Below are 27,949 nucleotides of genomic sequence, written 5' to 3'. Positions count from 1 at the left end.
TGCAGTAGGGTGTGGCAGATGATTGTTCATGTCGAAGCAGAGAGAAAGTATGTAAATATGAGTGGGCAGGCATTAGAGGAGGACAGAAACACGCCAAACACACGAGAAAAGGACAGGGTGGGATAGACATTTTAACCGTTTTTGCTGACTTGTGACAAACACAAACTGCAGCAATCAGCATGAATGAGAATTTCTGTTAAGAAACACCATAAAGAACGTTTCTACATAAATGCAAATTAGTATATTTTTAGTGTACTGTCCCTTTAAAAGATCCTAATACAGGATTTGTTTTCTGACAAAATCAGGTTGACAAAAACACAAACTCTCTTTATTTCCTTTTTATTGTTTTTAATATGAACATAGGTCTATGACACTCAGGCACCATGCATTTTACAATGAAATTATGATGAATTATAAAATATACTAGACATTCGATCATCAAAGGCTTTGAAAAGAGAACATTCCATGCATTCTTAAAGGTCAGAAAGTTCAAGACCTCCATCCAGTAAAAGCATGTCTCAAATATTTAAAGACTGCAAATCACTCATAACAGTCTCATAACGGTCAATGTTGCATACACACCAGAATAAATATAATTTGGAAACATACCAACCCAAACCAAACATTCAACATTTGGCATCCATAATGTAAAAAAAAAAAAAAAAAAGTTTATACAAAAAAAAAAATACTACATTTGAGTAGAATTGCTTACCGTCAAATTAATGCACATTTTGCACCATGTACAATTACGAAAAATAGGAAAATTCGTAAATGAACAGAAATGATCATTTGGCATATAGAGTGATGTTTTAATCAACTTAGTGGGTTTAAATGCAACATTTCCATTCAAACATTCCAAATTCAGATGGTATTTTACCATGTATCCTCATATCATTATAGTTATTATTAAACCTCCTATTATTATTTGTACACAAAATAATGATACATACTATCTGTACATACAACACCAAAAGAGAAGAAAACCCACTAGATTTTAAAGCAGTATAGTAAGAAATAAGCAGTTTTGTTAAGACAAGAAGACTGATTAACAGTCCGAATCTGTCCGGCCTGTGTTTAAAACTTTTATGTATATTATAAAACATATTACAGCCTTCTTATATTATCAATATCCTCACAATTCCAATTTTCCAGCTAAAATGTCTTCCCCACCATCATGATACAGATATTTTTCTACAAATATAAAAAAAAAAATAAAAAAAAAATGCAACTATTTTAAAAGTGATTACATTCCCATGATATAATTATTATATCATGGATAGTCTGTGTTTCTGTATATTAATAAAAAAAATACAGGCAACAGCCAGTATAAAAAAGACATTGCAATAAATCCCTGAGGAATTTTTTTTTTTTGAAAAATAACAAAAATACGAGGCTAAATAGAAAGTGTTCATCCTATATACAGTAGCAATAAAGTCTTGTGTGTTATCCACTTTTTCGTATTTCAGAATATTTGTATTGCTGGTGTTCCGGTAGTGTTTTGAGCTTTCTTTATCCATTGTCCTTATTAAATATCTTCCTGATTGACAATATAATACATTCAGATGCCCAGGTCTAAAAAAAAATCTTCTCTGTGGAACCCTTTCTGTAAAACACAAAGCAAAAAGCACCTTGTGAGAGAGTGACGGGCAAATAGTTGTTCCAGGTAGCATACTGGCTAGCATCCCAGATTTGAAGTAAAAGAAAGAACACGTTTTTTTCACCCGTGGCGTTCTATGGTGTGTTAGGACATGCTCACGAGGAAATCACCTGAAATCCACATCGCCAGGGTGTGGCTGAACATCTACCTCCCATATCAACATGCTTTAAGTGTGTATGTTTGTGTGTTTTGGAAATAAGCAACTCAAATATGAGTGTGTTATTTCCCGTTTGATTATCTAGTACGATATGTGTTCATTCGAATGTTTGTGTGAATGTGTGTGTGTATGTGGGCTTTTAAACAGTCTTCAAATAACTGGAAAATGTCTAGAGGGCAGGGCGGAATGACAGCAATCGTGATGTGCAACTGTACTAGTTTGCAATGACAACACAAAGACACATTCTGAGTGTGTTCTTTTTTTCTAAACTGAATGAAAATGACGAAAAAAATGGTAAAAAAAAAAAGTTACATTTTTACAATTTATGAAGTAAATGTGAATAGTGCTTGGTGTGTAAGTCAGGTTGCTAGGTTGCTATATGGTTGCTAGGGTGTTGTAGGTGGTTTCTAGGGTGTTCAAAAGGCTCTCAGATCATAAGCGTCCACTCTCAAGTCTCTATGATATTCTGGTCTCTAGATATGGCTCAAGTCTCTTTTTATGTAATTTTCAAAAATCATAAGTTTGGTCATTTAGAAAAGTGCATGATTTGACAAACCATGTGATTTGAGATCATTCATGTCTGTAGCACAAAGGCTGTGGGAACAAGCTATGCACCAAAGTTTAATACTTAGTGTAAAGTCAAAGACCACTGCTGTATTTTCAAACAAAACACTGACACCTACTGGTGTGGATGAATTACACAACACCAAACGTTTTCAAATACAAATGCTTTTGCTGGTGTATTTGTCGTCTATAATTAAAAATGATCTGATTGTTGGTGAGCTAGCGAAATAAAGTGACTTGTATTTAGTTAGCTGTGTGATCTCAAAATGGTGGCCATTATTAGGGGGCGACCTGCTTCATGAAGAATATGTATACAAGTCTCATGAGTGTGTGCACCAATTTTGAAACAGAATTGTCAGAATACTACTAAAGTTTTACAAAGAAAGAATTTTTAAAAATACTTTCCCAAAGTAAATGTGAGTAGTGCTTGCTATGTAAAAGTCGCCTTTACGATGCAATGGTGTTATGGGTGGTTGCCAAGGTGTTGCTATGTAGTTGCTAGGGTGTTCTGGGTGGTTGCTAGAGCTTTGCTACGTGGTTGCTGACTGTCCCAAATCACTAGCTTCCAACCCCAACTCTCTATGATATTCTGGTCCATAGATATGGCTCGGTGGCTCTTTCAATGTAAATCAATGGATGAAAATTACAACTTTCAATCATTAAGAAAAGGGCATGATTTGACAAGATGTTTTTCATTCATGTCTGTTGCACAAACAGTTATGCACCAAAGTTTAATACTTAGTATTTTGCTTGATAATACAACAGTGGTCTCAGACATTAAACTGACACCTACTGGTGTGGATGAATCAGGAAAGAAGGAAAGTTTTCAGCAGTGTTGCCAAGTCTGTGGTTTTCCCACAGAATTGGGCTACTTTTTGCTGCCGCGGGTTGAAGTGAGATTTCGACCTGGAAGGAGGGTTTGACCCTCCAGAATGTGATTTTGGAGCCATTTTCTCCTGGAACGCGACTGGGCTAGTTTTGGCTATGATTGCGCTAATTTTGAATACCAATTGGGCTGGTTTTGTTATGCAGACCTGGCAACCCTAGTTTTCAATTACACATACTATTGTAGAAATGGTTTATTTACAGGCGCATTTGTGTCACATGACTAAAAATATCTAATAATCGCGATGTGATAAATTTTTGGCTGGTTTGGCTGGTCACTCTATGTAAAATATAAGTTTCATGTGAGTATACGTAAATTTTTAAACACATTTGTTAAAAACCTTTTCAAAATACATTATGTATGTAATTTATTTTATTATAATACTTACGTTTCTGTAATCTTTGTGTAGTTTCTTGTACTGGAACATGTTGCTCAGCACTGTTGCCGCAGCTTTAGCAGCTTTCAGTTTACCAGGGCTAGATGAAAATTTAAATTGCAATGTTAGTTTGGAAACAATATAAATTAGTGTTGATTTTTGTTGTATATTTGGGTGTCTTTTAGTTTTACCTGCTGTCATGAGAGGTCTTGATGCCCACCAGCTTGGGCAGACCATCGAAGAAGGCGATGTCTCGTGCAGCCACCATGCTGCTGGTCACCAGGTTGTTGAGGGCTCCACAGACGTTCACCACCACGTCATTTGACGACTCCTTCTGGCGGCCATCGATGGGCAGTTTGGTAAGCAAGGGATTTACCACATTTGTGGCTAAAATGAAAGAAATAGAACAATGAGCTTCTCTAAGGCCACAGAGATGTGATGGACTGAAGTTTTGTGGCTAAAGAAGGAAGCCTCACCCATGTCGTTCTTGTCCTTGGCATGAAGGGAGAAGTTTCTGAGTAAGCCGGTGAGAGAACGCAGCTCTAGATTGTTGTCGGTCCTGAGGAGATCCAGAATAACAGGCAACATCCTATTCTGCTCTAATGCCACACGACTCAAGACGGACGCCCACTGAAATATAAAAGAGAAGTTTAATCGTCTTTTTCACGCTAAGCGCTCTGGATTTTTTTTCTCAGAGTTGAAGAATGTTCAACTTTGGGTAAAAATGTAGCGCTCATCACTGTCACTTTTTAGTCAGCTGTCCAATCACAGTCGAAGAGGGGCGGGGCAATGACCAACTGTCACACATCCTGCTTGTACTACGACTGTGTTTTCAGCAGATCTCCTGGTGTTTTCCGCTGGCTAAAAGCGCTTTGGTGGACACACAGCTTAATGTGAGGTGAACCCCTTACCCTCTTGTCTCCAGCTGTGAGGTTCTGCAGGGCTCCGGCCGCGGCCTCTCGCGTTGTGGAGTTGATCTTGCAGCGCTGCAGCACCTGGTTATACAGCTCCACTATTTTAGGGTGCCAGAGCCACTCGATATCTGTGGGCTGCCGTGACACTTCTGTAAATGTGGTGAGGTCCTGATTTTGTCTCTGGAAGAAAAGACAAAATATGAGATTAAGAATGAAAATAGGATCGTTAAAGAGGAAATTGAAAGCAGCTTCTTACATCTTTAGCCTTCTTGCTATTAGGGGTGAAGCAGCCGATAGCTTCTCCTTTTGAGGAGCTCTGAGCTCGACTCGGACCCTCCAGCCGCAGAAGTGCTGAGGGGGGAATCTCAGTGTACAGCTGATAGGACAGATTCCTCAACACACACACTGCGTTCTCCACACCCTGAGAGAGGAACACACTCATGAATGGCCATGTGAACACACACCTCGCAAGAGGAGGCAGCAACAGAGGCAGAATATAAAAAAGAGGGTGCTACACAATTACCTTCTCCTCCACATTAGTTTCCGGCAAGCATTTCTGAATATAGCCAACCAGAGCATCTATAAGGCCACGGGTCTCCCTCATCTGCTGTCTGGTCTTCTCGTTCATTGAGCTCAAGTTTCTGTACAAGGAAACAGAAGGATATATAAAAACATAAGCTGAATCTCACAAAAACATTTCCAGATCTTGTTTGACCAGAGAAAAAAACTATATATTATATAAATATATTTCTTAAAATATATATTTTTTAATTTTAAAAAATCATTTAAGATTCCATTATTCTGTGGTAAATCTAATTAAATTTTCTTTAATCTCTAAAATATATTTTCAAAAAAAAATTTGCTTAATTGTCATGAAAATAAAGTCACAATGCAATAAATAAATAAATAACAGTCCTTAAAAATAGTCCCAAAAATAGTCCTAAATAGACCTAAAAATATAATTTGTTTTCTAGAATTTTGTAAAAATAATAGTCCTAAAATTGAATTATTTTTTATAACTTTCCAAAAATAACAGTTGTAAAAATATTATTAAATTTTCTATAATTTTCTAACATTAACAGTCCTAAAAATAGGCTTAATTTTCTAAAAATAACTGTCCTAAAAATAGAGTAAATTTTCTATGGTTTTCTAAGAACCACTGTCCTAAAAATAGATGTCTTTTTTATAATTTTCTTAAACTAAGTGCTTGAATAGAATATATTTTAAAATAATTTCCCAAAAATAACAGTCCTAAAAACAGTATTAATAAATTTGATAATTTTCTTAAAGTGACAGTCCTAAAAATAGGTTTCATTTTCTATAATTTTCCAAAAATAACAGTCCTAAAAACAGAATTCATATTTTATACTTTTTTTTAAAAATGACGGTCCTAAAACTAGGTTTCATTTTCTATCGTTATATAAAAATGACGATCTTAAAAGTGGGCTTCATTTTCTATAATTTTCTAAAATATAGTTTGGGTTGAATTTTGCGTTGAAACATGACTCTCAAGTAATCCTGTTCTCAGGTTTACTAGCAGGGATGTAGCTAGAGGGGATTTTCATTCAATGAAGTCTGATGAAGTTCCTGCAGGAACAGGAACAAGTAAAGGGGAACTCAAAACTGGCTGTGTGTGTGTGTACCTGAGACAGCCGGTGGTGTTGAAGAAGATGTCGGACTCTGAGGGGCTCAGCTCAATGATGTCCTGGTCCCCGGTGCCAGAGAGGGGAATCAAAATCTTCTCTGTCAATTCGGCAAGCGTTTCTCGTGCCAGTCTTTCTTTCAGGTTATCCTTAGAGGACAGATTCCACAGAATACCTACAGGGAATGAGAGCAGAGAGGATAGAGAGATAAAGAGAATGAGGAAAAGAGCATGGGAAAGTGTCGTGGGAAATAGATAAGAATTTGAATACAGATAAGAAAAAAAAAACAAGAGGAGGGAAAAAGTGAAAAAAAAAAAAAATCATAAACACTTTATAACTGCAGCAACCGTTTCAACTCATTTCACAAATTTACAACCTCCTTAGCTTTCGTTATGATGTCATCCTCTTAAATGCCCCCATGTTTAATGGTGAGATTCGCATTGGTAGATTTATTCGGTTTATTAGAGCTCCAGCATAACCAGACACGCACAGACCACAAGGTCTGACATAAACGTGACTCACCAACCTTCGCTACAGGAGTCCGCTCATTCCATGTACATGTCAAGACGAGTTTGAGCAATAATTAAAGTTGTTTAATTCAATACTGAGAGATCAGATGACGCCCTGCGTGGAACGCATGCAGATACACACATCTAGTCTGATTATGAAAACCTCTTCGTACGTCATATCCGGAGTCATTTCATGTCCTAAAAGGACACTGGACCTCACTACCATGAATGAAAAAGTCTTTAATTGAAGGTTGTTCTATATTTTCTACATGTTATAAACATACTGTGAAACTGAATAAAAATGAAAAGCAACATCAGCTGTATCTCTGGCAGAGGAGACCCAGTGTACATGGCAGATCTTGATTTACTGAAAATCTATTTGAATATCATTCTGTACTGCAAAGTATTGATAAAAAACAGTATTTAAACTAATAAAAATGTAATGCTTCAGAGAATATTTTTGTGTTATGTATTTGTTATGCTAATTAGAACATTAAAGGACAAATATATTAACAGGTTACATCAACGCAAACCCTCTTTAGGCGTTAAAATCTACTGTCAGGACTTACTAAAGACACGCAGAGGAAAATTAGTGATGAAAGGACTTGGACAGAGTTATTTTTGCAGCTGACCTTAATGCTTATTCGTTTACATTTACATTTAGTCATTTAGCAGACGCTTTTATCCAAAGCGACTTACAAATGAGGACAATGGAAGCAATCAAAATCAACAAAAGAGCAATGATATACAAGTGCTATAACAAGTCTCAGTTAGCTTAACGCAGTATACATAGCAAGGGTTTTTTAAATAATATAATAAATAAAATGAAAACAGATAGAATAGAAAAAGAATAGAGCAAGCTAGTGTTAGAGGTATTTTTTGCTTTTGTTAATTGTATAATAAATGACAAGAAAACAGATGGAATACAAAAAGATTAGTATTAGTATGTTTTAAGAAAACATGCAGCCAATGATTGTATAATAAATGAAAAGAAAACAGATGGAATACAAAAAGATTAGTATTAGTATGTTTTAAGAAAACATGCAGCCAATGAATAGAGAGCAAGTCTAAAAGGGACAAGTGTTTTTTTTTTAAGAATAGAATTAGAATAGAGAGTTAGCTTATTCATTTGTAGGAGTTTCCCTTTTAAAGGCTAAATCTGTGGGAGGAGAGTGTTTAAATAAATCATGCAAGGTGATTTACTAAGGCTCGTGGTAGTCAGTTTACTGGTATTTATGCCATCATTTAACGCCCCAAAAAAGCATGTCTTAACCCATTTTGTGCCTGTGTTGTTAGCATATTACATGCACCCAATTACCATTGCTAATTTGTGCTGCACTTGTCACTGTCAGTAGATCAACCATAGAACGTTCCACTCCCATTGGCGCTTTTGCGGTCTCAAGCTAATTTGTTTAGTAAATCAGGCACCTAAATCTTTAGCTTAGCAACATGCAAGCTTCAAACTCCATTGGAATCAATTGTGAATCTATATGTGTAGCACATGGAGTTGCTTTCTATGTAGAAGCGTTCCAAATCAGTCATTAATGAGGTTCGTTATTAGCATGTGGTCTTAAGGTGAAGGTTGTTTTGTGAATTTTGTGACACAATGGCGATTATAATGGCATTAAGGTTAAGTTACAAGAACAGCATGACTAAAATGCCCACCTGTGATGTTCTTGCGGAGTTCGTTGTCCGGTTCTCTAAGGGCCTCCATGAGTTTGGGGGTCCCGCCGACTTCAATAAGGGCCACTTTGTTCTCCATGCTCTCATAGATGAGGTTCCTGGTGGCGCCGGTGGCGTAGCGCTGCACCTCTTGACTCTCACTGGTAAATAGCTTCACCAGGAGAGGAATTCCCTTCAGCTGGTTCACCTGAAAGAAAAAGAAGTTCTACTTATATCGAAAACACACATTTCATTCAAATGTTTCTTCAGACGGAACGCAATTGTATACCTGTTTCTTTGCATCATTGTTATGGTAACACTCATGCTGAATGTAGGCGGCTCCCAATATCTGAAGATTTTGATCGGACTCATCAAGATAGCTAATGGCAGTCGGCATGTCCAAACTGTTGAGTCTAGGAAAGTATGGAAAATTGGAATATTAAATCAGTAGCTTAGTAACATGCTATCATCAACTAAATTGGAATCAACTGTAAGTCTATTTGTGTGGCACACAGTATTGCTTTCTAGAGCGTTCCAAATCAGTCAATAATGAGGTTTGTTATTAGCATGTGGTCTTCTGTAACTCAATCTTCCAATGAATCGACTTCTCCCTGGTGACGTATGCTGGACTTTTCCAATCATTTTGTCCACATAAACTCTGTCCCTTTCTTACAGTCGACTCAAAATTCAGATCTGCCTCCATCCAATCAACAACCGATGGATAGAAACAAGTCTACGACCTACTTTTTTTTTTTTCTTTTTTTTTTACGATAAGCCATTTCACAATACGCAATAAAAGATTGCTACTTCCGTTTCATCGCAGCTTCATGAATTTCTTCCTCGCTTTGACTCTTTGGGACACATTATTAGCATTCGTCTTAAGGTGCGGTCGGATTTACCGATGTCCGTTGAATTTTTGTGGGTGAAATCCAGTAATTTCAATAGGAATCTACATGAATCCGTATGCAGGAAAGTACAACATTTTAAAATTTTATTTAGTAGTGATACTATAAAGTAACACTCCAATTGATTTAACATTGTCCCGTAAAGATAATATTCATTAGCCGATAATATTCATTAGTCGTAGTCATAGCATTGAGCTCTGGAGCTCATGTAGGGAATTTGGGTTCGAATCTGGTCTGCGCAGTTTTTCAACCCTGTTCCCAACTTTCCTACCCATCATATCTTACTTTCTTACTTTCACTACTATTAAAATACCCCAAATACTTTTTTAAACAAATTAATTTTCAATGTTGGCCTAAAGTGGAAACTTGAATAAAAAGGTTGTTTCATACTCTAGCTTATCTTAGTTTCTTAACTTGTACTACTTGCATTTTGAGAGTCAGCATTATTTGAAGAAATTTTTGCTCAACAGGACATTCCTTCATGTGTGTTTGTGTGTGCTGGTGCATGTCGCTGGAGCGCTAGGAAGTGTGTGTTTCTTTCCCAGGGTGCGTGAAGTGTGAGGTGGCTGGACTGGTTTGGGTGTGCCTGTGCAACAGACTCGCTCCTCACTTTTTACACACATATAGGCAGGGCTGGGCAACACCAAACACATTTATACATGCGCACACACACAGTTAGCGCAACAAGGACAGCTAAGCTAAATATGGGTGTACTGACAGGCTGTTAAAGCAAAGTAGGAGTAATTTTACGCTTCAAAGGTCAGCCCTGCACTCACTGCTTGTAATCAATGTTATCCATACTTACACACACAAACTAAGTGTTTTAACGAAAAAGCTTACCGGCTAGTTTGCAATCAGTAATATGCAGTGTTTGTTGTATGGCTCAAATGGCTATGGTACATAATTCAGGGAATCTTTGACCGACAGTAATGAGGAAGCGTTTGGTAAGAAACAGTAATTTGTGGTTGAACACATGCTATTTGTGCACTTCAAGCAATTAGGCCTACATTTCAGTGGTGTTTTACGCTAATGGTGCTAGCATACTACTTTTTTGTACATCTTTAAAGTCATTCAATTTTTGAATGATCCAGTGAATAAACTACTGAAAGGTACTTCATTAAATGATTTAATTTGAATGTTTTATCACTTTATAATCATTAACTTGATGGCTGCAAACCAAAAGATAAGATTGTTCATAATAAATGAATGAAAGTCTGGTATGAGCACAAAAAAACAACAACTTTATGAACCTTATGTAACACCAGAGTGTAAAAAACAATAAAACCAACTCTAAATTATGATTGGATGAGTCACATTCGACAGCATTGTAAAATAGCCAATATAAACACACATGTGACTGTGCTTCAAAGGTCAGCCCTGCACTCACTGCTTGTAATCAATGTTATCCATACTTACACACACAAACTAAGTGTTTTAACGAAAAAGCTTACCGGCTAGTTTGCAATCAGTAATATGCAGTGTTTGTTGTATGGCTCAAATGGCTATGGTACATAATTCAGGGAATCTTTGACCGACAGTAATGAGGAAGCGTTTGGTAAGAAACAGTAATTTGTGGTTGAACACATGCTATTTGTGCACTTCAAGCAATTAGGCCTACATTTCAGTGGTGTTTTACGCTAATGGTGCTAGCATACTACTTTTTTGTACATCTTTAAAGTCATTCAATTTTTGAATGATCCAGTGAATAAACTACTGAAAGGTACTTCATTAAATGATTTAATTTGAATGTTTTATCACTTTATAATCATTAACTTGATGGCTGCAAACCAAAAGATAAGATTGTTCATAATAAATGAATGAAAGTCTGGTATGAGCACAAAAAACAACAACTTTATGAACCTTATGTAACACCAGAGTGTAAAAAAACAATAAAAGCAACTCTAAATTATGATTGGATGAGTCACATTCGACAACATTGTAAAATAGCCAATATAAACACACATGTGACTGTGCTTCAGTTCAACGACTCAAATTTAATTTGGCAAGTTAAACTCTGCTTTGTCTAACAACACCCCTTAAAGTCGGTATGAAATGCAAACTAATATATTGTCTAAATATTATTGATCTTATTGTGACCGATTCATCCATGCACATGTTCCATATCTTAAATATTGTCATTTTAAATCAAAATTTTGTAACTCAATCTTCTGATTAATCGACTTCTCTCTGGTGATATACGCCGGATTTTTCCAATCATTTTGTCCACAAACTCCGCCCCTTTCTTACAATAGGCTAATTCAGATCCACCTCCATTCAATCAACAACTAATGGATAGAACCAAGTCTACGCCCTACTTTTTTTATTTTACGATCACAATACGCAATAAAAGATCTGCCGCTACTTCCGTTTCAATACTTTCTTCCTTGCCTTGACTCGTTTGGGATGCATTTCGCTCTGTATTTTGACACAAATGTACGAAAGCACGTGTTCTTACCCGCTCAGGTTGCCCATGCTGCCCGTCATATCCATGCCATCAAACACATCCTTGCCTCTCCCGACACTATGCACGCTCCTGACGGAGCCGGCGCGCGACAGCCTTCCCTGCGGCATCATCGCCAGGTTGCTCTGTGAGCCGCTTAATCCGGCACTTCCATACATGCCTGATGACATGTTGGACCCGCGAGTCGTTTGACGGTTGTTGATTCGGCTGATGGTGCGGTAGGCAGGGCCTTTGAAGGACTGCCGGCTAACGTAGACCTCCTGCTCCATACCGCCGCCTCCGCCACCAGTGCCCAGGGTCCCGCTGAGGGAGCATTTCATGGCTGGCAGCGTCATGGAACTGACCTGCTGCTGTCCGCTTTCAAATCCGTTCATCCTAGAGGTTGAATACATGGACTGGCGTGGGTAGGTGTTGGCGGCGTAGCCGTTGCTCATGCTCTGCATGGAGGCCTGTTGCGTGTAAGTGGCGTCACGCTCTGAAACCAGGCTGCCATCGCTGTCGTCCTGCGCCACCCATGAAGAAACCACTTGGCGTGGCACGGACGCTAAATGCATGGAATGCATCGACAGAGCCTCCGGGTCGCCCCCGATTCGACTGAAGGATCGAGTCATTGCGCTGACCTGCTGCTGTGGAACTTGGCCACCACCACTTTGGTAACCACTGACTTGGAAACCGCCACCCTGGTAACCACCGTTGCCAAACTCTTCTTGGTAATATGCTCCGCCGCCACCACCTCCACCTCCACCTCCTGTGTAACTGACTTTGGTTCTTGGGCCGAAATCAATGGCAGAACGGGATGAGTAACCACTAGAGTACTGGGATGGACGTTGGGCCTAGTAGAAAAGAGAAAACTGCATACTGAATATCTACAGCGCTATCAACTATACCTATCAATTGATTAAAATGTTATCGAATTGCATTTAGCAATTAATTAATCAATACCACTGCTATTAATCACATTGATATTTCCAGAGAAAGGCCCCAAAATTAAGATAATTTAGATAAGAGCAAAAACATTAGTGTGGTATTTCCAATTTGAATCACTTTCATGGTAAAATCATGGTAAAAAAAATGTACAAGTAATGGAGAAGTTTAACTGCATTTTTTTCTATCACATTTTAAAAATTTTAATTACATTTTGTCATTAATTTATACGTTTTTGCATTAATTCATGCATTTTTTGTATTAATTTATGCATTTTAATGCATTTTTTAAAATACATTAAATCAACAACTCTACTTAACATAGTATCACTCAATAGGAATATAACTGAAAGTGATGCTTAGAGACTTCTAAACTTGTGATTTTTCATATGTGGTTGGTTAGAGCTGACCTGTGAAATATCACATATAACTAACACAATCCCCATTACTCATTTTCAATATTTGGACAAGATACACATCCATACAGTCTCTCTCACACACACACACACACACACACACACACACACAAAAGCTTTCTTTAACTTGGCTCAATAAGTGCTATCCTTCAAACAAGTAAACTACTATAAGATATTTATGTTTATGAAGAAATGGAAAGAATCTTACTGTCATTGGTCTGCCGGGGGCATAGACGAAGGATTTAGAGCTGAAATTTGGAGTGAAATTCTGGCTCTTTGTTGAATATTTTGTCATCGTTGAATAATTCCCAGACTCTAAAAGAAGAAAAATACAGAGAATTAATATAAATGCACATTTAAACTTGAATTTCTGTCTGTGAAAATGAGTAAGAAAATAACTCAGACTAGTTTTTACATAGTGAATATTCCTACCAGCAAACGTTCTCGATGTGCCATCACATTCTGCACATTTCTGCACACAACTGACACACCTAACAGCTCAACTACAATGTATTTTAATAGTAATAAGTTATTAAATCACAGATCCTCATTATAAAACAATGGCCTTTGATTAGCAATTCTTGCACTTGCACTGTTTTTCTTCAGTTCAAATAAAACATTTTCTCCAAAAGAATATGACCAATCAGGTTACAGTAAAGAACAAAGCTAGATTAAACCAATGAAATGCTTCTGTTTTACAACATAAAATTATGAACTATCTACACAACTATAAATTTAAAAACTATTGTAAGCACTGACTATTGTAAACATACATGCTATGCAGTAATTAATCAAATAACTTTGCTGTTTTGTTTTATTTTAGCCATGTTTATGATACCTTTGTACATAAGTTTGTACAAAGACATGCATGTTTGTTCTTTTATTGAACAATTTAACATGAAAAAACACATTAAATGTGCTTTTTTGTTTCCCTTTAGCCATGTTTATGATACCTTTGTACACAAGTTTGTATGCAAACATTCATGTTTGTTCTTTGATGAAACAATTAAACAGAAAATGTTTTGTTTAGTTTCACATTAATCATGTTTACTACAACTTTATATGCGAGTTTTTTTACGTAAACATCCATGCTTGTTCTTTGAACAATTAAACAAATGTGTTGTTTTGTTTCACTGATGTTTTTATGTAAACATGCTTGTTTTAAACATTTAAAAACATTCAATGTGCTGTTTTGTTTCCATTTAGCCATGTTTAAGACACTTTTGTACACAAATTTGTACGAAAACATGCATGTTTGTTGTTTTAAACAAACAAAAAAAACATTAAATGTTTTTTTTTTGTTTCATGTTTGTAGTCAGGTTTATCACACTATTGTATGCAAGTCTGTATGTTTTGTTTTTATGTAATCAAGTTGCTGAATGGACGGCATTACAGGCTGCCTATTTTGTGGGAAATAAGTTACAGACGTCAAATGTAAAGCCGAAGATTTACTGCCCCGTAAAGTCGTCCAATCTGTAACTTTACAGCTAAGTCAGTATGCTCGGCGTGTGTCTTTGATGACACTTCAAGTACAAGGCAAACTTGTAGAGTTGCATGAATTACTGCAGTGCAAGTTTACCAAAGTTTTACAGCATTTTTGTTCTGGCTCAGCAGCAGATGGGGCTAAGGCATCCAGGTTTGTTTCATCAAAGGCTTATATGTGCATCTATGGGCATGCAAGTACACGTGTTTGAGTATGTGAATGTGAGAATTGGGGAGTGGTATAAGCGTTTCTTAAGTGAATAAGTGTGGAGTAAGTTGTAGACAACAGGCAGACGAAAAGACAGAACCGGTCTGATCGCTGTGGGACACTTGCAGTGTCACCTACCCAAAAAACACACCCTTCGCCCTGCCTCACCCTGCCCTAGTGCACTGCTTCAAATCAGTAGAATTAAACACAACTACAAAGTTGTTCACATTAGAACTAACATTTTGAGTGTTCAAATGCAGTTTTGTTTAAAAAAAAAACCAAAAAAACAATTTGAGCTACATCTCTCTCGAGTTCATAACATTGCTTGGTATTTTAATGTCAAATCTAGTTAAACACTTTCAAGACGTGATATGCATCTCGTCCTGAAAACCTTGGGCCAGTAAAAGGAAGACGCAAGGCTGTTCTAACTTGTCAAATGCAGGTAAACCTCATAAACCAGGGTCCGGACAACGTATCCGCTAAGCACCAGAGGTTAAAGCACTGGAAATAGCTGCGGCAGACCCTCATAAAGCCAAGAATTCTGCTCTTAACCACTCTAATCAACCACAAATTCTTAAACACTTTCAAGTGCACACTAATGTATACTAATATGCTTTTACAATCGTACAGTACTAAAAGTCTCACTTGTCTTTAAAAACTAAACTTTGAGCAACTGCTGCCTATAAGGTTGCAGATTAAAACAAATACTCTGGATTTCTCTCAGGTTGCATTCTTCAGCTTTTCCGTCACACCAGTTGATATTTACGCCATTATGATTGATGGAGCCAAATGACCTTCCTTTTGTGCAATCCTAAGCACATTTGTCTAGTGTGTTGGGTTTCTTCAAAGGAGAGCTTCGAAACTTTCACTCTCACCTAGTCGCGTAAAAGGAACCAGATTACACTTGAACCTTGCTCAACTCACTCCTGTAAATTATTAACACGAACCAGAAGTCACACTGTACTTCTGTCTGTTCTGCCAGCGCCACTTTCCATGCTAATAGATACAGGGGGGGAAAAATCATGAATTTAAAACTTCACATTTTATTTTCTTAATTTAAATGGCCACTTTTAATGTTCAAGAACAATGGTGAAAACTAAATCTACCACGCCTGATGTGAACAGACCACCATCTATGACATAATTTTTTGTAATCGCCAGAAAACAAAGGTAAATGCAACTAGTTCAGGTCAAATCACACTAAAAAAAACATACATTATCTACAAATGGCATGTGGGATATTTAGTCTTACTTTATATCCAAATAACAGAAACCATGTGACCACAATTTTGCTCCAGGCAGTTTTTTCTGATAACTATTTATTGTTTTGCATACTTGCCTGTAAACAGCACAGTACAGCCTGTGCGTGTGAATTTAATAATAATGCTTCTTTCTATTGATATCTAACAAATAATAACGTTCCCAAAGGTTAATGAAGATGAAATTCAACTCCAGATCATTGTTAAATGAAACCACATACTGTATAAAAAGCACAGCGCAAAGGCTTTTATGTAAAGTCAACCTGGCAGATGATGAGAAGATTAATAATTCAAAGGCTGTTGTGTTATTGTAGATGGATGCATTACAATGCGATCAACGCGCACAGTGACACACCTGAGGCTGCGTGTTGTGACGACGAGCCGTTCTGGCGCGGAAGCGTGGATTTTTCCGCCAGTCTCATGGACACCTGCTGATGCACGCGCTTAAATCTCGCCTCCTCTGCGTGGGTCCCGCCGTGAGAGAGCTCGGTTTCGGACGGGACCGCGTAAGTGCTGACAGTCAAGTTGGGCTGCAGCGCCGTCAGAAAGACGTTCTCCGAGGTCACACTCATACTCATGGCGAAGCGACGATGGGACCGAGTTAAACCACCAAGACTAAAAAGTTACAGTCCCACCAGAGAGTGGAAAAAAAGGGTAGATCCACGCGATACAAAACAGTAAAGGCGTCTTTTATAGTCAGCTTGTGTTTCTCTGCGCTGACGCTGGAACTGTGAGGAGACGCGCTACTGACGGCTGCTCCGAACTCTGCGGCTTTTTCGCAGGTGGGAGGTAAAGTGGGCGGGGCTTAGTGGTGAGTCATCGGTTACCTGATCCAGGTTATCTCACGAACGCACAAAAGCAGGCTGTGTTTTCATTATAATTTTTTCTACGTAATTCTATTTTATTTGAGTGAATCATTTTATGTACAAGTTGCACTTGCTCACAACTGACAAAACACCTGCTGTTTTTAAATCTAGCCTAAAAACTTACTTCTATAGTCTGGCATTTGACACTACATGAGAGCTGCTTTGTTTTATTGTCTTTATGGTGTCTTATTGTCTTCTTTTGTGTTGTTGACTGTTTGTATCATTGATATTTTTATTCTTTTATGTGTGTACAGCACTTTGATAAACACTTGCTGTTTTTTAAAAAGTGCTTTATAAATAGACTTTGACTTTGACAAGTTACATTTTCTCAGATTTTTTCCCAAAAGAATGTGTATAGATAGATAGATAGATAGATAGATTCCCCGCAATCTCGTTTCTGTGATGCATCTGGACGTTTACTTTTGTATTTCAGAGTTGGAGTTTTTGGTAACACTTTATTTTAGTGTTTGTTACACATGGTACACTTACTATAGTAATAGCAGTTACTTCACATTTTATTTTCTTAATTTAAATGGCCACTTTTAATGTTCAAGAACAATGGTGAAAACTAAATCTACCACGCCTGATGTGAACAGACCACCATCTATGACATAATTTTTTGTAATCGCCAGAAAACAAAGGTAAATGCAACTAGTTCAGGTCAAATCACACTAAAAAAAACATACATTATCTACAAATGGCATGTGGGATATTTAGTCTTACTTTATATCCAAATAACAGAAACCATGTGACCACAATTTTGCTCCAGGCAGTTTTTTCTCATAACTATTTATTGTTTTGCATACTTAGCTGTAAACAAAACAGTACAGTCTGTGCGTGTGAATTTAATAATAATGCTTCTTTCTATTGATATCTAACAAATAATAACGTTCCCAAAGGTTAATGAAGATGAAATTCAACTCCAGATCATTGTTAAATGAAACCACATACTGTATAAAAAGCACAGCGCAAAGGCTTTTATGTAAAGTCAACCTGGCAGATGATGAGAAGATTAATAATTCAAAGGCTGTTGTGTTATTGTAGATGGATGCATTACAATGCGATCAACGCGCACAGTGACACACCTGAGGCTGCGTGTTGTGACGACGAGCCGTTCTGGCGCGGAAGCGTGGATTTTTCCGCCAGTCTCATGGACACCTGCTGGTGCACGCGTTTGAACCTCGCCTCCTCCTTGGCGTGGGTCCCGCCGTGAGAGAGCTCGGTTTCGGAGGGGACCGCGTAAGTGCTGACGGTCGTGTTGGGCTGCAGCGCCGTCAGAAAAACGTTCTCCGAGGTCATACTCATGGCGAAGCGACGATGGGACCGAGTTGAACCACCGAGATTAAAAAGTTACAGTTCCACCAGAGAGTGGGGAAAAAGTAGATCCCCGCGGTGCGAAACAATAAAGACGTCTTCAGTTAGTCAGCTTGTGTTTCTCTGCGCTGATGCTGGAACTGTGAGGCGACGCGCTACTGACGGCTGCTCTGAACTCTGCGGCTTTTTCGCAGGTGGGAGGTAAAGTGGGCGGGGCTTCGAGGTGAGTCATCGGTTACCTGATCCAGGTAAACTCAAGAACGCACAAAGCAGGCTCTTTTTCATTATTATTTAGCCTACGTAATTGCGTTTTGAGTAAATAAATGGACATTTGTGTCCACGTTACATTTTCTTCCATTTTCCCCCAAAAGAATGTGTAGGCTATAGCAGTCTCGTTTCTGTGATGCATCTGGACGTTTACTTTTGTGTTTCAGAGTTACACTCTTAAAGATAAAGGTTCTTTATTGGCATCAATGGTTCATACTTTTTAAATTTACTTGAGTAAAGTAAAAATACTTCACTACTGTCCGCCTCTGCAAGCAACTAACCTTAAACCAAACCCTAACCATAATTCTATACTAAGTACAGGTTGTTAATTAATATTACTCAGTCCTTAAATGTAAAAACACACTGTAAAATAAAGTGTAGCCTTAGCCTAACCTGGTTTTTATCATTATTGTTAACGTAAAATGGGCTTTACAACAGACAGTAATATAGAAATGTATTATGTAAATAGCTTATCAAGAATAAATATGTTTATAAATTATATTAACATGAAAGTAATTTAATAGCTATTTTAGGACCTGACAAACATTTTTTTATTTTTTTAAATATGGTCACGCGATCTAACCAAATACAAGCCTATGACACGTTTATCGTGAATATGTATATTGTACAGTATAGTTTCAATAAAGTCTCAAATACTGAAACTTTCATTCACTCTAGACGTCTCTTCATCTGAGAGAATATGCTCTGACATGCAGGTGACGCGTGTCTCCGTTTATACCGGTTGTTGTTGTGTCGTATCGTCGCCTAGCAACGCAGGAAGCGCGGAAACGATCATCTACTACGCTCTAAAGTTTCGCCTTTATCTAAAAAACTCACGAACGGTTTGCTTTCTATAAAACACAAACACTAAAATCAACTATCTGATGAAAAATGATGATACTTTCCAGCCGTATTTCACCAATGTCAAATAAACTCAGTTTGATTAGTAGGCTAAAATAGCCAATAAACTCAATAAGTTGCAGTTTAAATACCCCTTTTTAGTTAAGTGTGATTAATTTATCCACTTATAACTGTTTATTAATGCAAATGCACTTCTAAATAATTTAAAACCCTGAAATATGTTTCTAATATTTCTTATAATTGTTATGTTTATATTATTTTTGAAAAGTTATCATTTATAGAATGTTTATATTATTTTTGAAAAGTCATTTATAGAATATGATAAATTAAGGTTTTCAACTGTCACAATCACACACACACACACACACACACACACACAAAGAGAAAGAAATCAGCATCTTTCTCCTCACTCAGCACTGAGTCACTGTGACTGATTAATGTTCAGACAGCATTTGCATGCTTGTTCACAAAACTGAATCATGCTTGTTCATAAACTGACAATAGTAGGCCTAACCAATTAGCACATGCTGAAAACAAATAGAAAGTGTTTGCTTTTATCTTTACTCACCAATAGGCCGATCAGGATTTAGCGTATATTTCCATAAAGCTGAGAAAATGTATTTAGTGTGCTGTCTCGCAGATTGCTTGTTAAAATGTGACAGGTGTCACAGAGAGGCAAGGAGATATAGAATCCGCCCATATCACATTAGAAAGATGCATGTGTGTGCATTCAAGATCACTTTTCTGGTTACCGATCCCCTGAATTAAGAAGGTGTGTGTGATTGTGTCACAGTTACAGCAGAGAGAGAGAGACACACACACAGTGGGTGAGTCTGCAGGTGGAGGTGTGATGCAGACGTAGTATACTTCAAGTTTATTTTATTAAGTATGCTTAAGTAAAGTTCAAGTATATTTTTAAGTATACTTTATGTAGCAAGTATACAAATATCAGTGTACTAGTAGTATACTTGTAAGTGTACTATTTCAATACTCCTTAGGACTAAATTGGCCCACTTTCTAGTATATAAAACTATACTTTTAAGTATACTTTAAGTATAGCAGTAGTAAACTTTGAGTACACAACTAGTTTACATCAAAATGTTTAGTTTGTACTGCAACTATACTAAAAGTGAACTTATTAGAATACATGTGGAAGGATCTGTTGTTTCGGTTTCTTCTTCACTTGTGTTTTTTGGAAATTCTGTACAGAAGATGTGTACTAGCGCCCCCTACAGTATAACAATGAAATCACGGATTCTAGGAGCACAATTATAGCTAAAAATATATTTAGACTTTTTCTAAGTATAAGTCAAGTATACTTAAATGTCATTTTAAGTATATTTCTGAGAAGTACATAAAGCCCATTTCTGAGAAGTACATACAAAGTAGACTAAAAGTATACTTTCCTATTTTTTAGTTTAAAAGAAGTATACTAATAGCACACTTGAATAAACTTCTTTTTCGTAAGGGTAGACAAACCTAAAACCCCACAAAACTATTACGTGCAGTGACCAGCAAGATAATACGTACTTGTCGCCAATTTCTCGTTTTGTTTTTTGTTTTGTCTTGTATTGTTTAGTAAAACCCCAGGATCATATACATAATACTGTTCCATGCAATGACTAGCAAGATAAATGTAGCCCATTTCAGACAATTGTTTTATGTTTTGTGTGTGTGTGTGTGTGTGTTTTTACCCACCCCAGGTTCCTATACACAATATTAAGTGCAGTGACCAGCAAAATAAAATTACTTGTAGCTAATTTCGTGTTTTATTGTTTTGTTTAGTAACACCTCAGGTTCAAATACACAATACTAGTGCAGTGACCGGCAAAACAAATTTCAGACAATTGTTTGTGTGTGTTTATGTGTTTTGACTTCTTTTGTTTGTTTACACAATATCAAATACACAAAACACAAGAATCTGTGCAGTGACATACTTTCCTATTTTTTAGTTTAAAAGAAGTATACTAATAGCACACTTGAATAAACTTCTTTTTCGTAAGGGTAGACAAACCTAAAACCCCACAAAACTATTACGTGCAGTGACCAGCAAGATAATACGTACTTGTCGCCAATTTCTCGTTTTGTTTTTTGTTTTGTCTTGTATTGTTTAGTAAAACCCCAGGATCATATACATAATACTGTTCCATGCAATGACTAGCAAGATAAATGTAGTCCATTTCAGACAATTGTTTTATGTTTTGTGTGTGTGTGTGTGTGTGTTTTGTATAACCCCAGGTTCCTATACACAATATTAAGTGCAGTGACCAGCAAAATAAAATTACTTGTAGCTAATTTCGTGTTTTATTGTTTTGTTTAGTAACACCTCAGGTTCAAATACACAATACTAGTGCAGTGACAGGGAAAACAAATTTCAGACAATTGTTTGTGTGTGTTTATGTGTTTTGACTTCTTTTGTTTGTTTACACAATATCAAATACACAAAACACAAGAATCTGTGCAGTGACCAGCAAGATCAATTTTTTCTGATTTCAAATAACTTTTTTTTTATGTGTGTTTTATTGTATTTATTTTGTTGCTTCTTCAAATTTTGTTTTGTAAAACCGCAGGTTCAAATACACAGGACTAATCTGTGCAGTGACCAAGATAAACTCACTAATCATCAATTTCATTATTGTTTTGATTTATGATTTTAAACATTATTTTTCTTAGTATTATCAATGTTGAAAACAGTTGTGCTGCTTTGTATTTGTGTGGAAAATGTGACATTTATTTTATAAGGATTCTTTGATGGATAGAAAATTCAAAAGAACAGCATTTATTAGAAATATGTATCTTTTGTAACATTATAAATGTCTTTTAATCAATGTAATGCTTCATCAAAGTAATTTAATTAAAATTTAAAATAAATTCTACTGACCCTATTAAAAACCTTTACCTTTAAAACAGTATATAACAGTAATACAGCTTCAAACTAACCTTCAGTCAGTGAACTTTAAACTTTCAGGCATGGTTTTGTCAAGTCAACATTCAAAGTTTCCCATTTTATTTGAACGTAATAGTGTGGTCATTGTGTTACTGCTGTTGGTTAATTGGAACACAGAGTGAAATATTTAAATTCAAATCTTCCACTGGTCATGCTGTTATTTTAATCACGCTTATGAGACAATCGAGTGTTTTGTATCAGTAGGGTGGCATCCGCTAATGATGACAGTATACAGTACTGAACTTCAGTGCTACACATGAGTCACCTTGAGAAAGAAAGTCACATATTTTATAGAGATTTCCTGAGGCCAGAGCAGGTGGATTCTCATTCAGTCGAAGACAGAATCACTTGCCCCTCCCTATGAGAAAGCATTTTCAACTTAGTATCTCTTTAACACACCTTAAACGTGGTGTCTGACAACTTAAACGTGGTGTTCTTTCTTCAAACATGAATGCTCTGTGAAATGCACTAATATAAACTACTGTCACATACACAAAGCATGAAGACACTATTTGAAAATCATAAACTGCTTATATATGGTTTAACAAATGGAACACCTGCCACTATGTGATTAAAATCAAAATGAAAAATAATTGTATAGTGCCTTATGGGATAGATTTTTTTGTAACTGTACCTTAAAATTTCCTTTAAATCTTTCCTTTAAATTAATTTAGCTCTATGTTTTTAAACTCTTTGTTTGCTTTGTTTTGTTGTGTTCTGTTTTGTTTGTGTTTTGTTTTTAATTTTAATATTGTTTTGTGTTGATTTGTGTTTGTGTTTTTTTGTTTTATTTTATTTTTTGTTTTGTTTTTGTTTAATTTTCAGTTTTGTGTTGTTTTGTTACGTTTTTCGCTTTTTGTTTTGTGTTGACTTTTGTTTTGTCATATGTTTGTGTTTGAGTTTTGTGTGTGTGTTTTTTTTTTTGCTGTTTTGTTTAATTTTTTGTTTAGTTTTTTTATTTGAGTTTTTTTTATTTGTTTTTGTTCTGTGCTATTTTGTGTTGTGTTTTGTTTCTTTTTTGTGTTGTGTTGTGTTTTTCATTTTGTATGTTTTGTTTTGTTTTTTGTGTGTGTTGTGTTGTGCATGTTTTCTGCAGGCACTACAATGATGGTTGTAGCGTTACTTTAATTCAGATGACGTACTTTAAATCTGATGACGTCTTCATTTTTTAAGTGATGCCATTAGATGCACTTTCCTTTCAAAATGCCGTTACTTTTGTTATGTATATTCATTCAGTCAAAGTACAGAAAAATACAGTGGATTTTTAATATCATTTATAATAATCATTTAATCATTCATTGTTTTTTGTCAATTTTTTAAAATCAAAGGACAAAATTACTGAATGTTTCCGCAACTTGCCCAACATTGCTAAAAAAAAAAAGTCTATTTAAGAGTTTGTTTACTGTATACTAACGCCCTCTGGTGGCTTTCTTCTGACTTTCAAATTTAGTTTACTCTATACATTTTAAATTTATAAAATACTAGATTTTTTTTTATTGCCAAAGCATCAACACAAACAATAAATATAGAGACAAATAACAATGTAATAAAAATTGTGCCAGCAATATAATATAATGTAATATAGGCTAATATAACATAACATAACATCACACAATAGACTGGCCATTTGTCCAGGGTGTTTGCACTAGTGTGCTTTATTATAATAAAGAACAATAGACAAGAAACTGTGATAATAAACAAGAAATTGTATTTCAAAATATTTGCAGCAAACCTGCATGCAATATATAACACACACACACACACACACATACATAGGCCTATATATATATATATATATATATATAGATCATGAAAGTGATGTATGTACTGTGTTGTTACTTGCAACAAATTTAAATCAGTTATTGCATTTAAACAGCATGCATTGTAATATTTCAGTTCCAAACATAAAATTACCTTTTTGTTTTGTTACCGTACTTATCACATGAAATGAAACGAGCATGGCTATGACCATGGATTGACTTCTTGGACATTTTCCTTCTCAAAACACACAAGTTAGACCAGTTTACGAGAATGAATGATAAGAAGTGTTTAAAAATTATTTTCATTTACCTACCGCTACCATGATATATTGTTACAAAACTCTACATTCCCATATAGTCAGCAAAAGCCCTGGCCATATCATTAAACAGTATTTTTTAAATAATTAGTGCTCCTTGTTAGTATTATCTACATTGTTCAATTCAGTCTTTTCAGCCATGGCATCCTCCAGTGGTCCATTAAATGACAAGCATCCTCCAGTGCTCCATCTCTGGATGTTTTCAATGATCCAGTCACCACTCCATGTGGACACAACTTCTGCAGAACCTGCCTGAACAAGTGCTGGTAAACCAATCCAGGGTGTTTCTGTCTAATCTGTATCGAAAACTTCAGCAAAAGACCTCATCTCAAGATGAACACGGCATTCAGAGAGGTTGTGCAACACTTTAAGGAGAAACTTGAGTTAGGAAGGAGGTGTTCTGTGACATCGGTGATGAAAGCACGCAGAAAGCCGTGAAGTCCTGCTTGACGTGTGTGGAGTGTGGAGATTTGATCGGTGGATCTATGACCGTCATACACACCCTCTTAAGCATCAGTGTAACAGAGTAAACTGAGGCTGAGCCCTGTGTTTCTGGATCTCTGTTCAAAGAGCTGATCTCTGTCACTCCAGACTGAATCCGTCCCATCTGTCACACACACTGAAACCTTTTACATCTCCTAAGAAACACTGAATCACAGTGACTTTAAATTTATATAACGACTGCCGTCCCTATTAAAGAAAATATTTTAAAGAATAAAAACTGCTGCTGGCAGGCAAAAATTAAGAAACAATTTTTTGATATGTCAAAATAGCAAAACATACCATTGAGCCATGCTCAGTATGTCTGACAGGAATGCATGAAACTTATAGTAGCTCTGGGTAATACTGACACTAAATCACGTTTAGTGTACATATAAACATTGCAGTCTGAATCTGCAATCATATTATATTTATTTTGACTGAAACAAATCTCTGCATCTGCCGATGTTTAATTTTAAGGACATTTATGTTCATTTTTATTCATTAAACATGCATGAACTCCTGTAAAAAAAATATCAGCTGCTGCTGCGTTTCGTTTACAGCAGAGCTTAAACTACAAAATGGGCATTATTGCCACCTATTGGGTGTATGGCCCACAAACACAACACCCTTCATCTTTCGAAGTGTAACTCCTCCTGCAACACGGCCATCAATCCCGAACTACTTTCCAAAGGTTGTGCTTTTTTTTTTTTTTTTGCTGATAGTAGTAGATTAAGCTTAATTCATTTTTGGGTTTATGACTGTTGCAATGACTAGTTTCTTCAGAACTAGATCAAGGATTACAGAACAGTAACCACATAATTTCTTCACCATCCTAGTTATGGTATATGATTATTGTGGTTACAAAAATTCATTAGGTAACTCTCTTTTGAAGTTCTGGGTTCAAGAAACCAAGAACAACACAAACAATATCTAAAAAAAAAAATTGTAATTAAAAAAAAATCACAATAAGTGATTGAAATGTCTGATAAACTGTAAGTATCTGTTTTTACCAAAGGCTTTGAGAACACTAGATTATATGGCAGTGTCTGTCAGGACAAAATGTAAAACACTAGGCCAGAGATCCAGACCAAGATAACCATTTTATGATCTTGAGTGATATGAACCATGTGATTAACACGATGCTGTAAGGACAGAAGCTGTAAAACTACAGTAAACAGACCATCTGAACAGGCTTAGCAACCTGTTTATCGAATAATTAGAAGTGAAGTAGTTCAGAAAGTAATCATTTGGAAACTAAGATAAATTCTGGCGATCACCGAATTCCAGTCCAAAAAAACACTGAGTGGACAAACGAAACTTCCCAATACTCGCATAACCTCCTTTTTTGCACAAAGATTTATTAGTTAACAATAATTCATGCACACCTAGCTTGGGGCGTTTTACTTTGATTCAAACCGTGAGTAATTCTCAATAACTGTATTTTTTACAGTATGTTCAGAGTGTGTTTGTGTATTTACTAGCTGGGCTTAAACCAGTTTTCACAGGTTTCACTGGGTGTGGTTCTGTTAAAATGCATATAAAACACAACAAATACAATAAAAATACTTTGCAAAACTCATTACATAATAATAATGATAAACGTTAAGGCAAAAATCATCATTTATCTATAAATACATATTTATCTATAAATTATATTTATCAATTAATAAATTGCATAGGGGTCAGCTAAGCTCCTCGTTGTGACAGTGAATGCCATGGGAAATTATAAGCATGTTAATGACAGTGTGATGAAATCTCATAGTTTGAAATCTTTTGGTAAGGATCTAATAACATTTGTGTGAGTCATATTTCATTATGGTCACAGTACAGTATGGCATTTCCGGCCAGTGACATTCAGAGAACTGGAACAGGGAGTAGACGACGATTGTGACACGGAGTTCACTTGATTCTGCGAAAAGATGATCGGTAACACACAGGGAGGGGTTTCCAGAATGGGAAGGGGTGTATGTGTGATTTTAGCTATAGCCTACTGTACAATACTAGCAGCTATCAAAAAAACAAACAAACAAAAACTGGTTTTACATGCATCATGATTGGTCTTATATAATGAAAGCGGATGGATTTTTGACTGTGACAAAAAATAGTGAACATTATAGACTTTTAGAAATAACTTTTTTTGTGTGTGTGTTCCATTGAAGAAAGTACGTCTTGGGATTTTAAGGGACTTCTTTAATGTGCTAAATAAAGCTTAAAACAAAGGTTTATTACATGTTTACCCTGATTTTGTCTATTTAGGTTGGCCACATGGGCTTTGACTTTCACTCTCGATAATGCTTTATTATTATCCAGGGATGATTGTTTAAAAGCAATCACATAATGCTTACTTTCGTTCATGGAACAATGGTGTTATGACTGATGGTAATTGAATCGAGTTAAGCTGTTTCATGTTTTCTGCAGGCACTACAATGATGGTTGTAGCGTTACTTTAATTCAGATGACGTACTTTAAATCTGATGACGTCTTCATTTTTTAAGTGATGCCATTAGATGCACTTTCCTTTCAAAATGCCGTTACTTTTGTTATGTATATTCATTCAGTCAAAGTACAGAAAAATACAGTGGATTTTTAATATCATTTATAATAATCATTTAATCATTCATTGTTTTTTGTCAATTTTTTAAAATCAAAGGACAAAATTACTGAATGTTTCCGTAACTTGCCCAACATTGCTAAAAAAAAAAGAGTCCATTTAAGAGTTTGTTTACTGTATACTAACGCCCTCTAGTGGCTTTCTTCTGACTTTCAAATTTAGTTTACTCTATACATTTTAAATTTATAAAATACTTGATTTTTTTTTGATTGCCAAAGCATCAACACAAACAATAAATATAGAGACAAACAACAATGTAATAAAAATATTGTGCCAGCAGTATAATATAATGTAATATAGGCTAATATAACATAACATAACATCACATCACACAATAGACTGGCCATTTGTCCAGGGTGTTTGCACTAGTGTGCTTTATTATAATAAAGAACAATAGACAAGAAACTGTGATAATAAACAAGAAATTGTATTTCAAAATATTTGCAGCAAACCTGCATGCAATATATAACACACACACACACACACACATACATAGGCCTAT

General features: G+C 36.1%; 2 protein-coding genes across 5 annotated transcripts in view; one reads left to right on the top strand and one right to left on the bottom strand.

Moving 5' to 3' along the window:
• Positions 1-345: 345 nt before the first annotated feature.
• LOC107745414 (plakophilin-3-like) lies at positions 346-20,092 on the bottom strand. Of its 4 annotated transcripts, XM_016559305.1 has the most exons (14): positions 16,377-16,769; positions 13,282-13,388; positions 11,912-12,567; positions 11,729-11,869; positions 8,658-8,781; positions 8,372-8,576; positions 6,198-6,372; positions 5,078-5,195; positions 4,811-4,975; positions 4,552-4,734; positions 4,117-4,270; positions 3,832-4,027; positions 3,653-3,740; positions 346-1,603 (listed from the first exon to the last, which is right to left on the bottom strand). In XM_016559305.1, exons 1-14 carry the CDS (start codon positions 16,597-16,599, stop codon positions 1,559-1,561), a joined length of 2,580 nt encoding a protein of 859 aa, XP_016414791.1. In that variant the 5' UTR covers positions 16,600-16,769; the 3' UTR covers positions 346-1,558. The 4 variants fall into 4 exon arrangements, with proteins under 4 accessions (XP_016414791.1, XP_016414796.1, XP_016414785.1 ...); XM_016559310.1 differs by lacking the exon at positions 16,377-16,769 and adding an exon at positions 19,898-20,092 and having other exon boundaries at positions 11,729-12,567; XM_016559299.1 differs by lacking the exon at positions 16,377-16,769 and adding an exon at positions 17,973-18,367 and having other exon boundaries at positions 11,729-12,567.
• The window catches only part of hexa (hexosaminidase A (alpha polypeptide)), a 27,564-nt gene continuing 18,005 nt past the window's right edge, over positions 18,391-27,949 (top strand). The window contains exon 1 of the mRNA XM_016559338.1: positions 18,391-18,424. The gene's annotated coding sequence lies outside the window, so the exon portion shown is untranslated. The remainder of the gene's footprint in view (positions 18,425-27,949) is intronic.

The sequence above is a fragment of the Sinocyclocheilus rhinocerous genome, unplaced genomic scaffold, assembly GCF_001515625.1.
Source record: "Sinocyclocheilus rhinocerous isolate Xijiao unplaced genomic scaffold, SAMN03320098_v1.1 scaffold4964, whole genome shotgun sequence".
Lineage (NCBI taxonomy): Eukaryota > Metazoa > Chordata > Actinopteri > Cypriniformes > Cyprinidae > Sinocyclocheilus > Sinocyclocheilus rhinocerous.
This window is presented reverse-complemented; position numbering and strand designations above follow the sequence as displayed.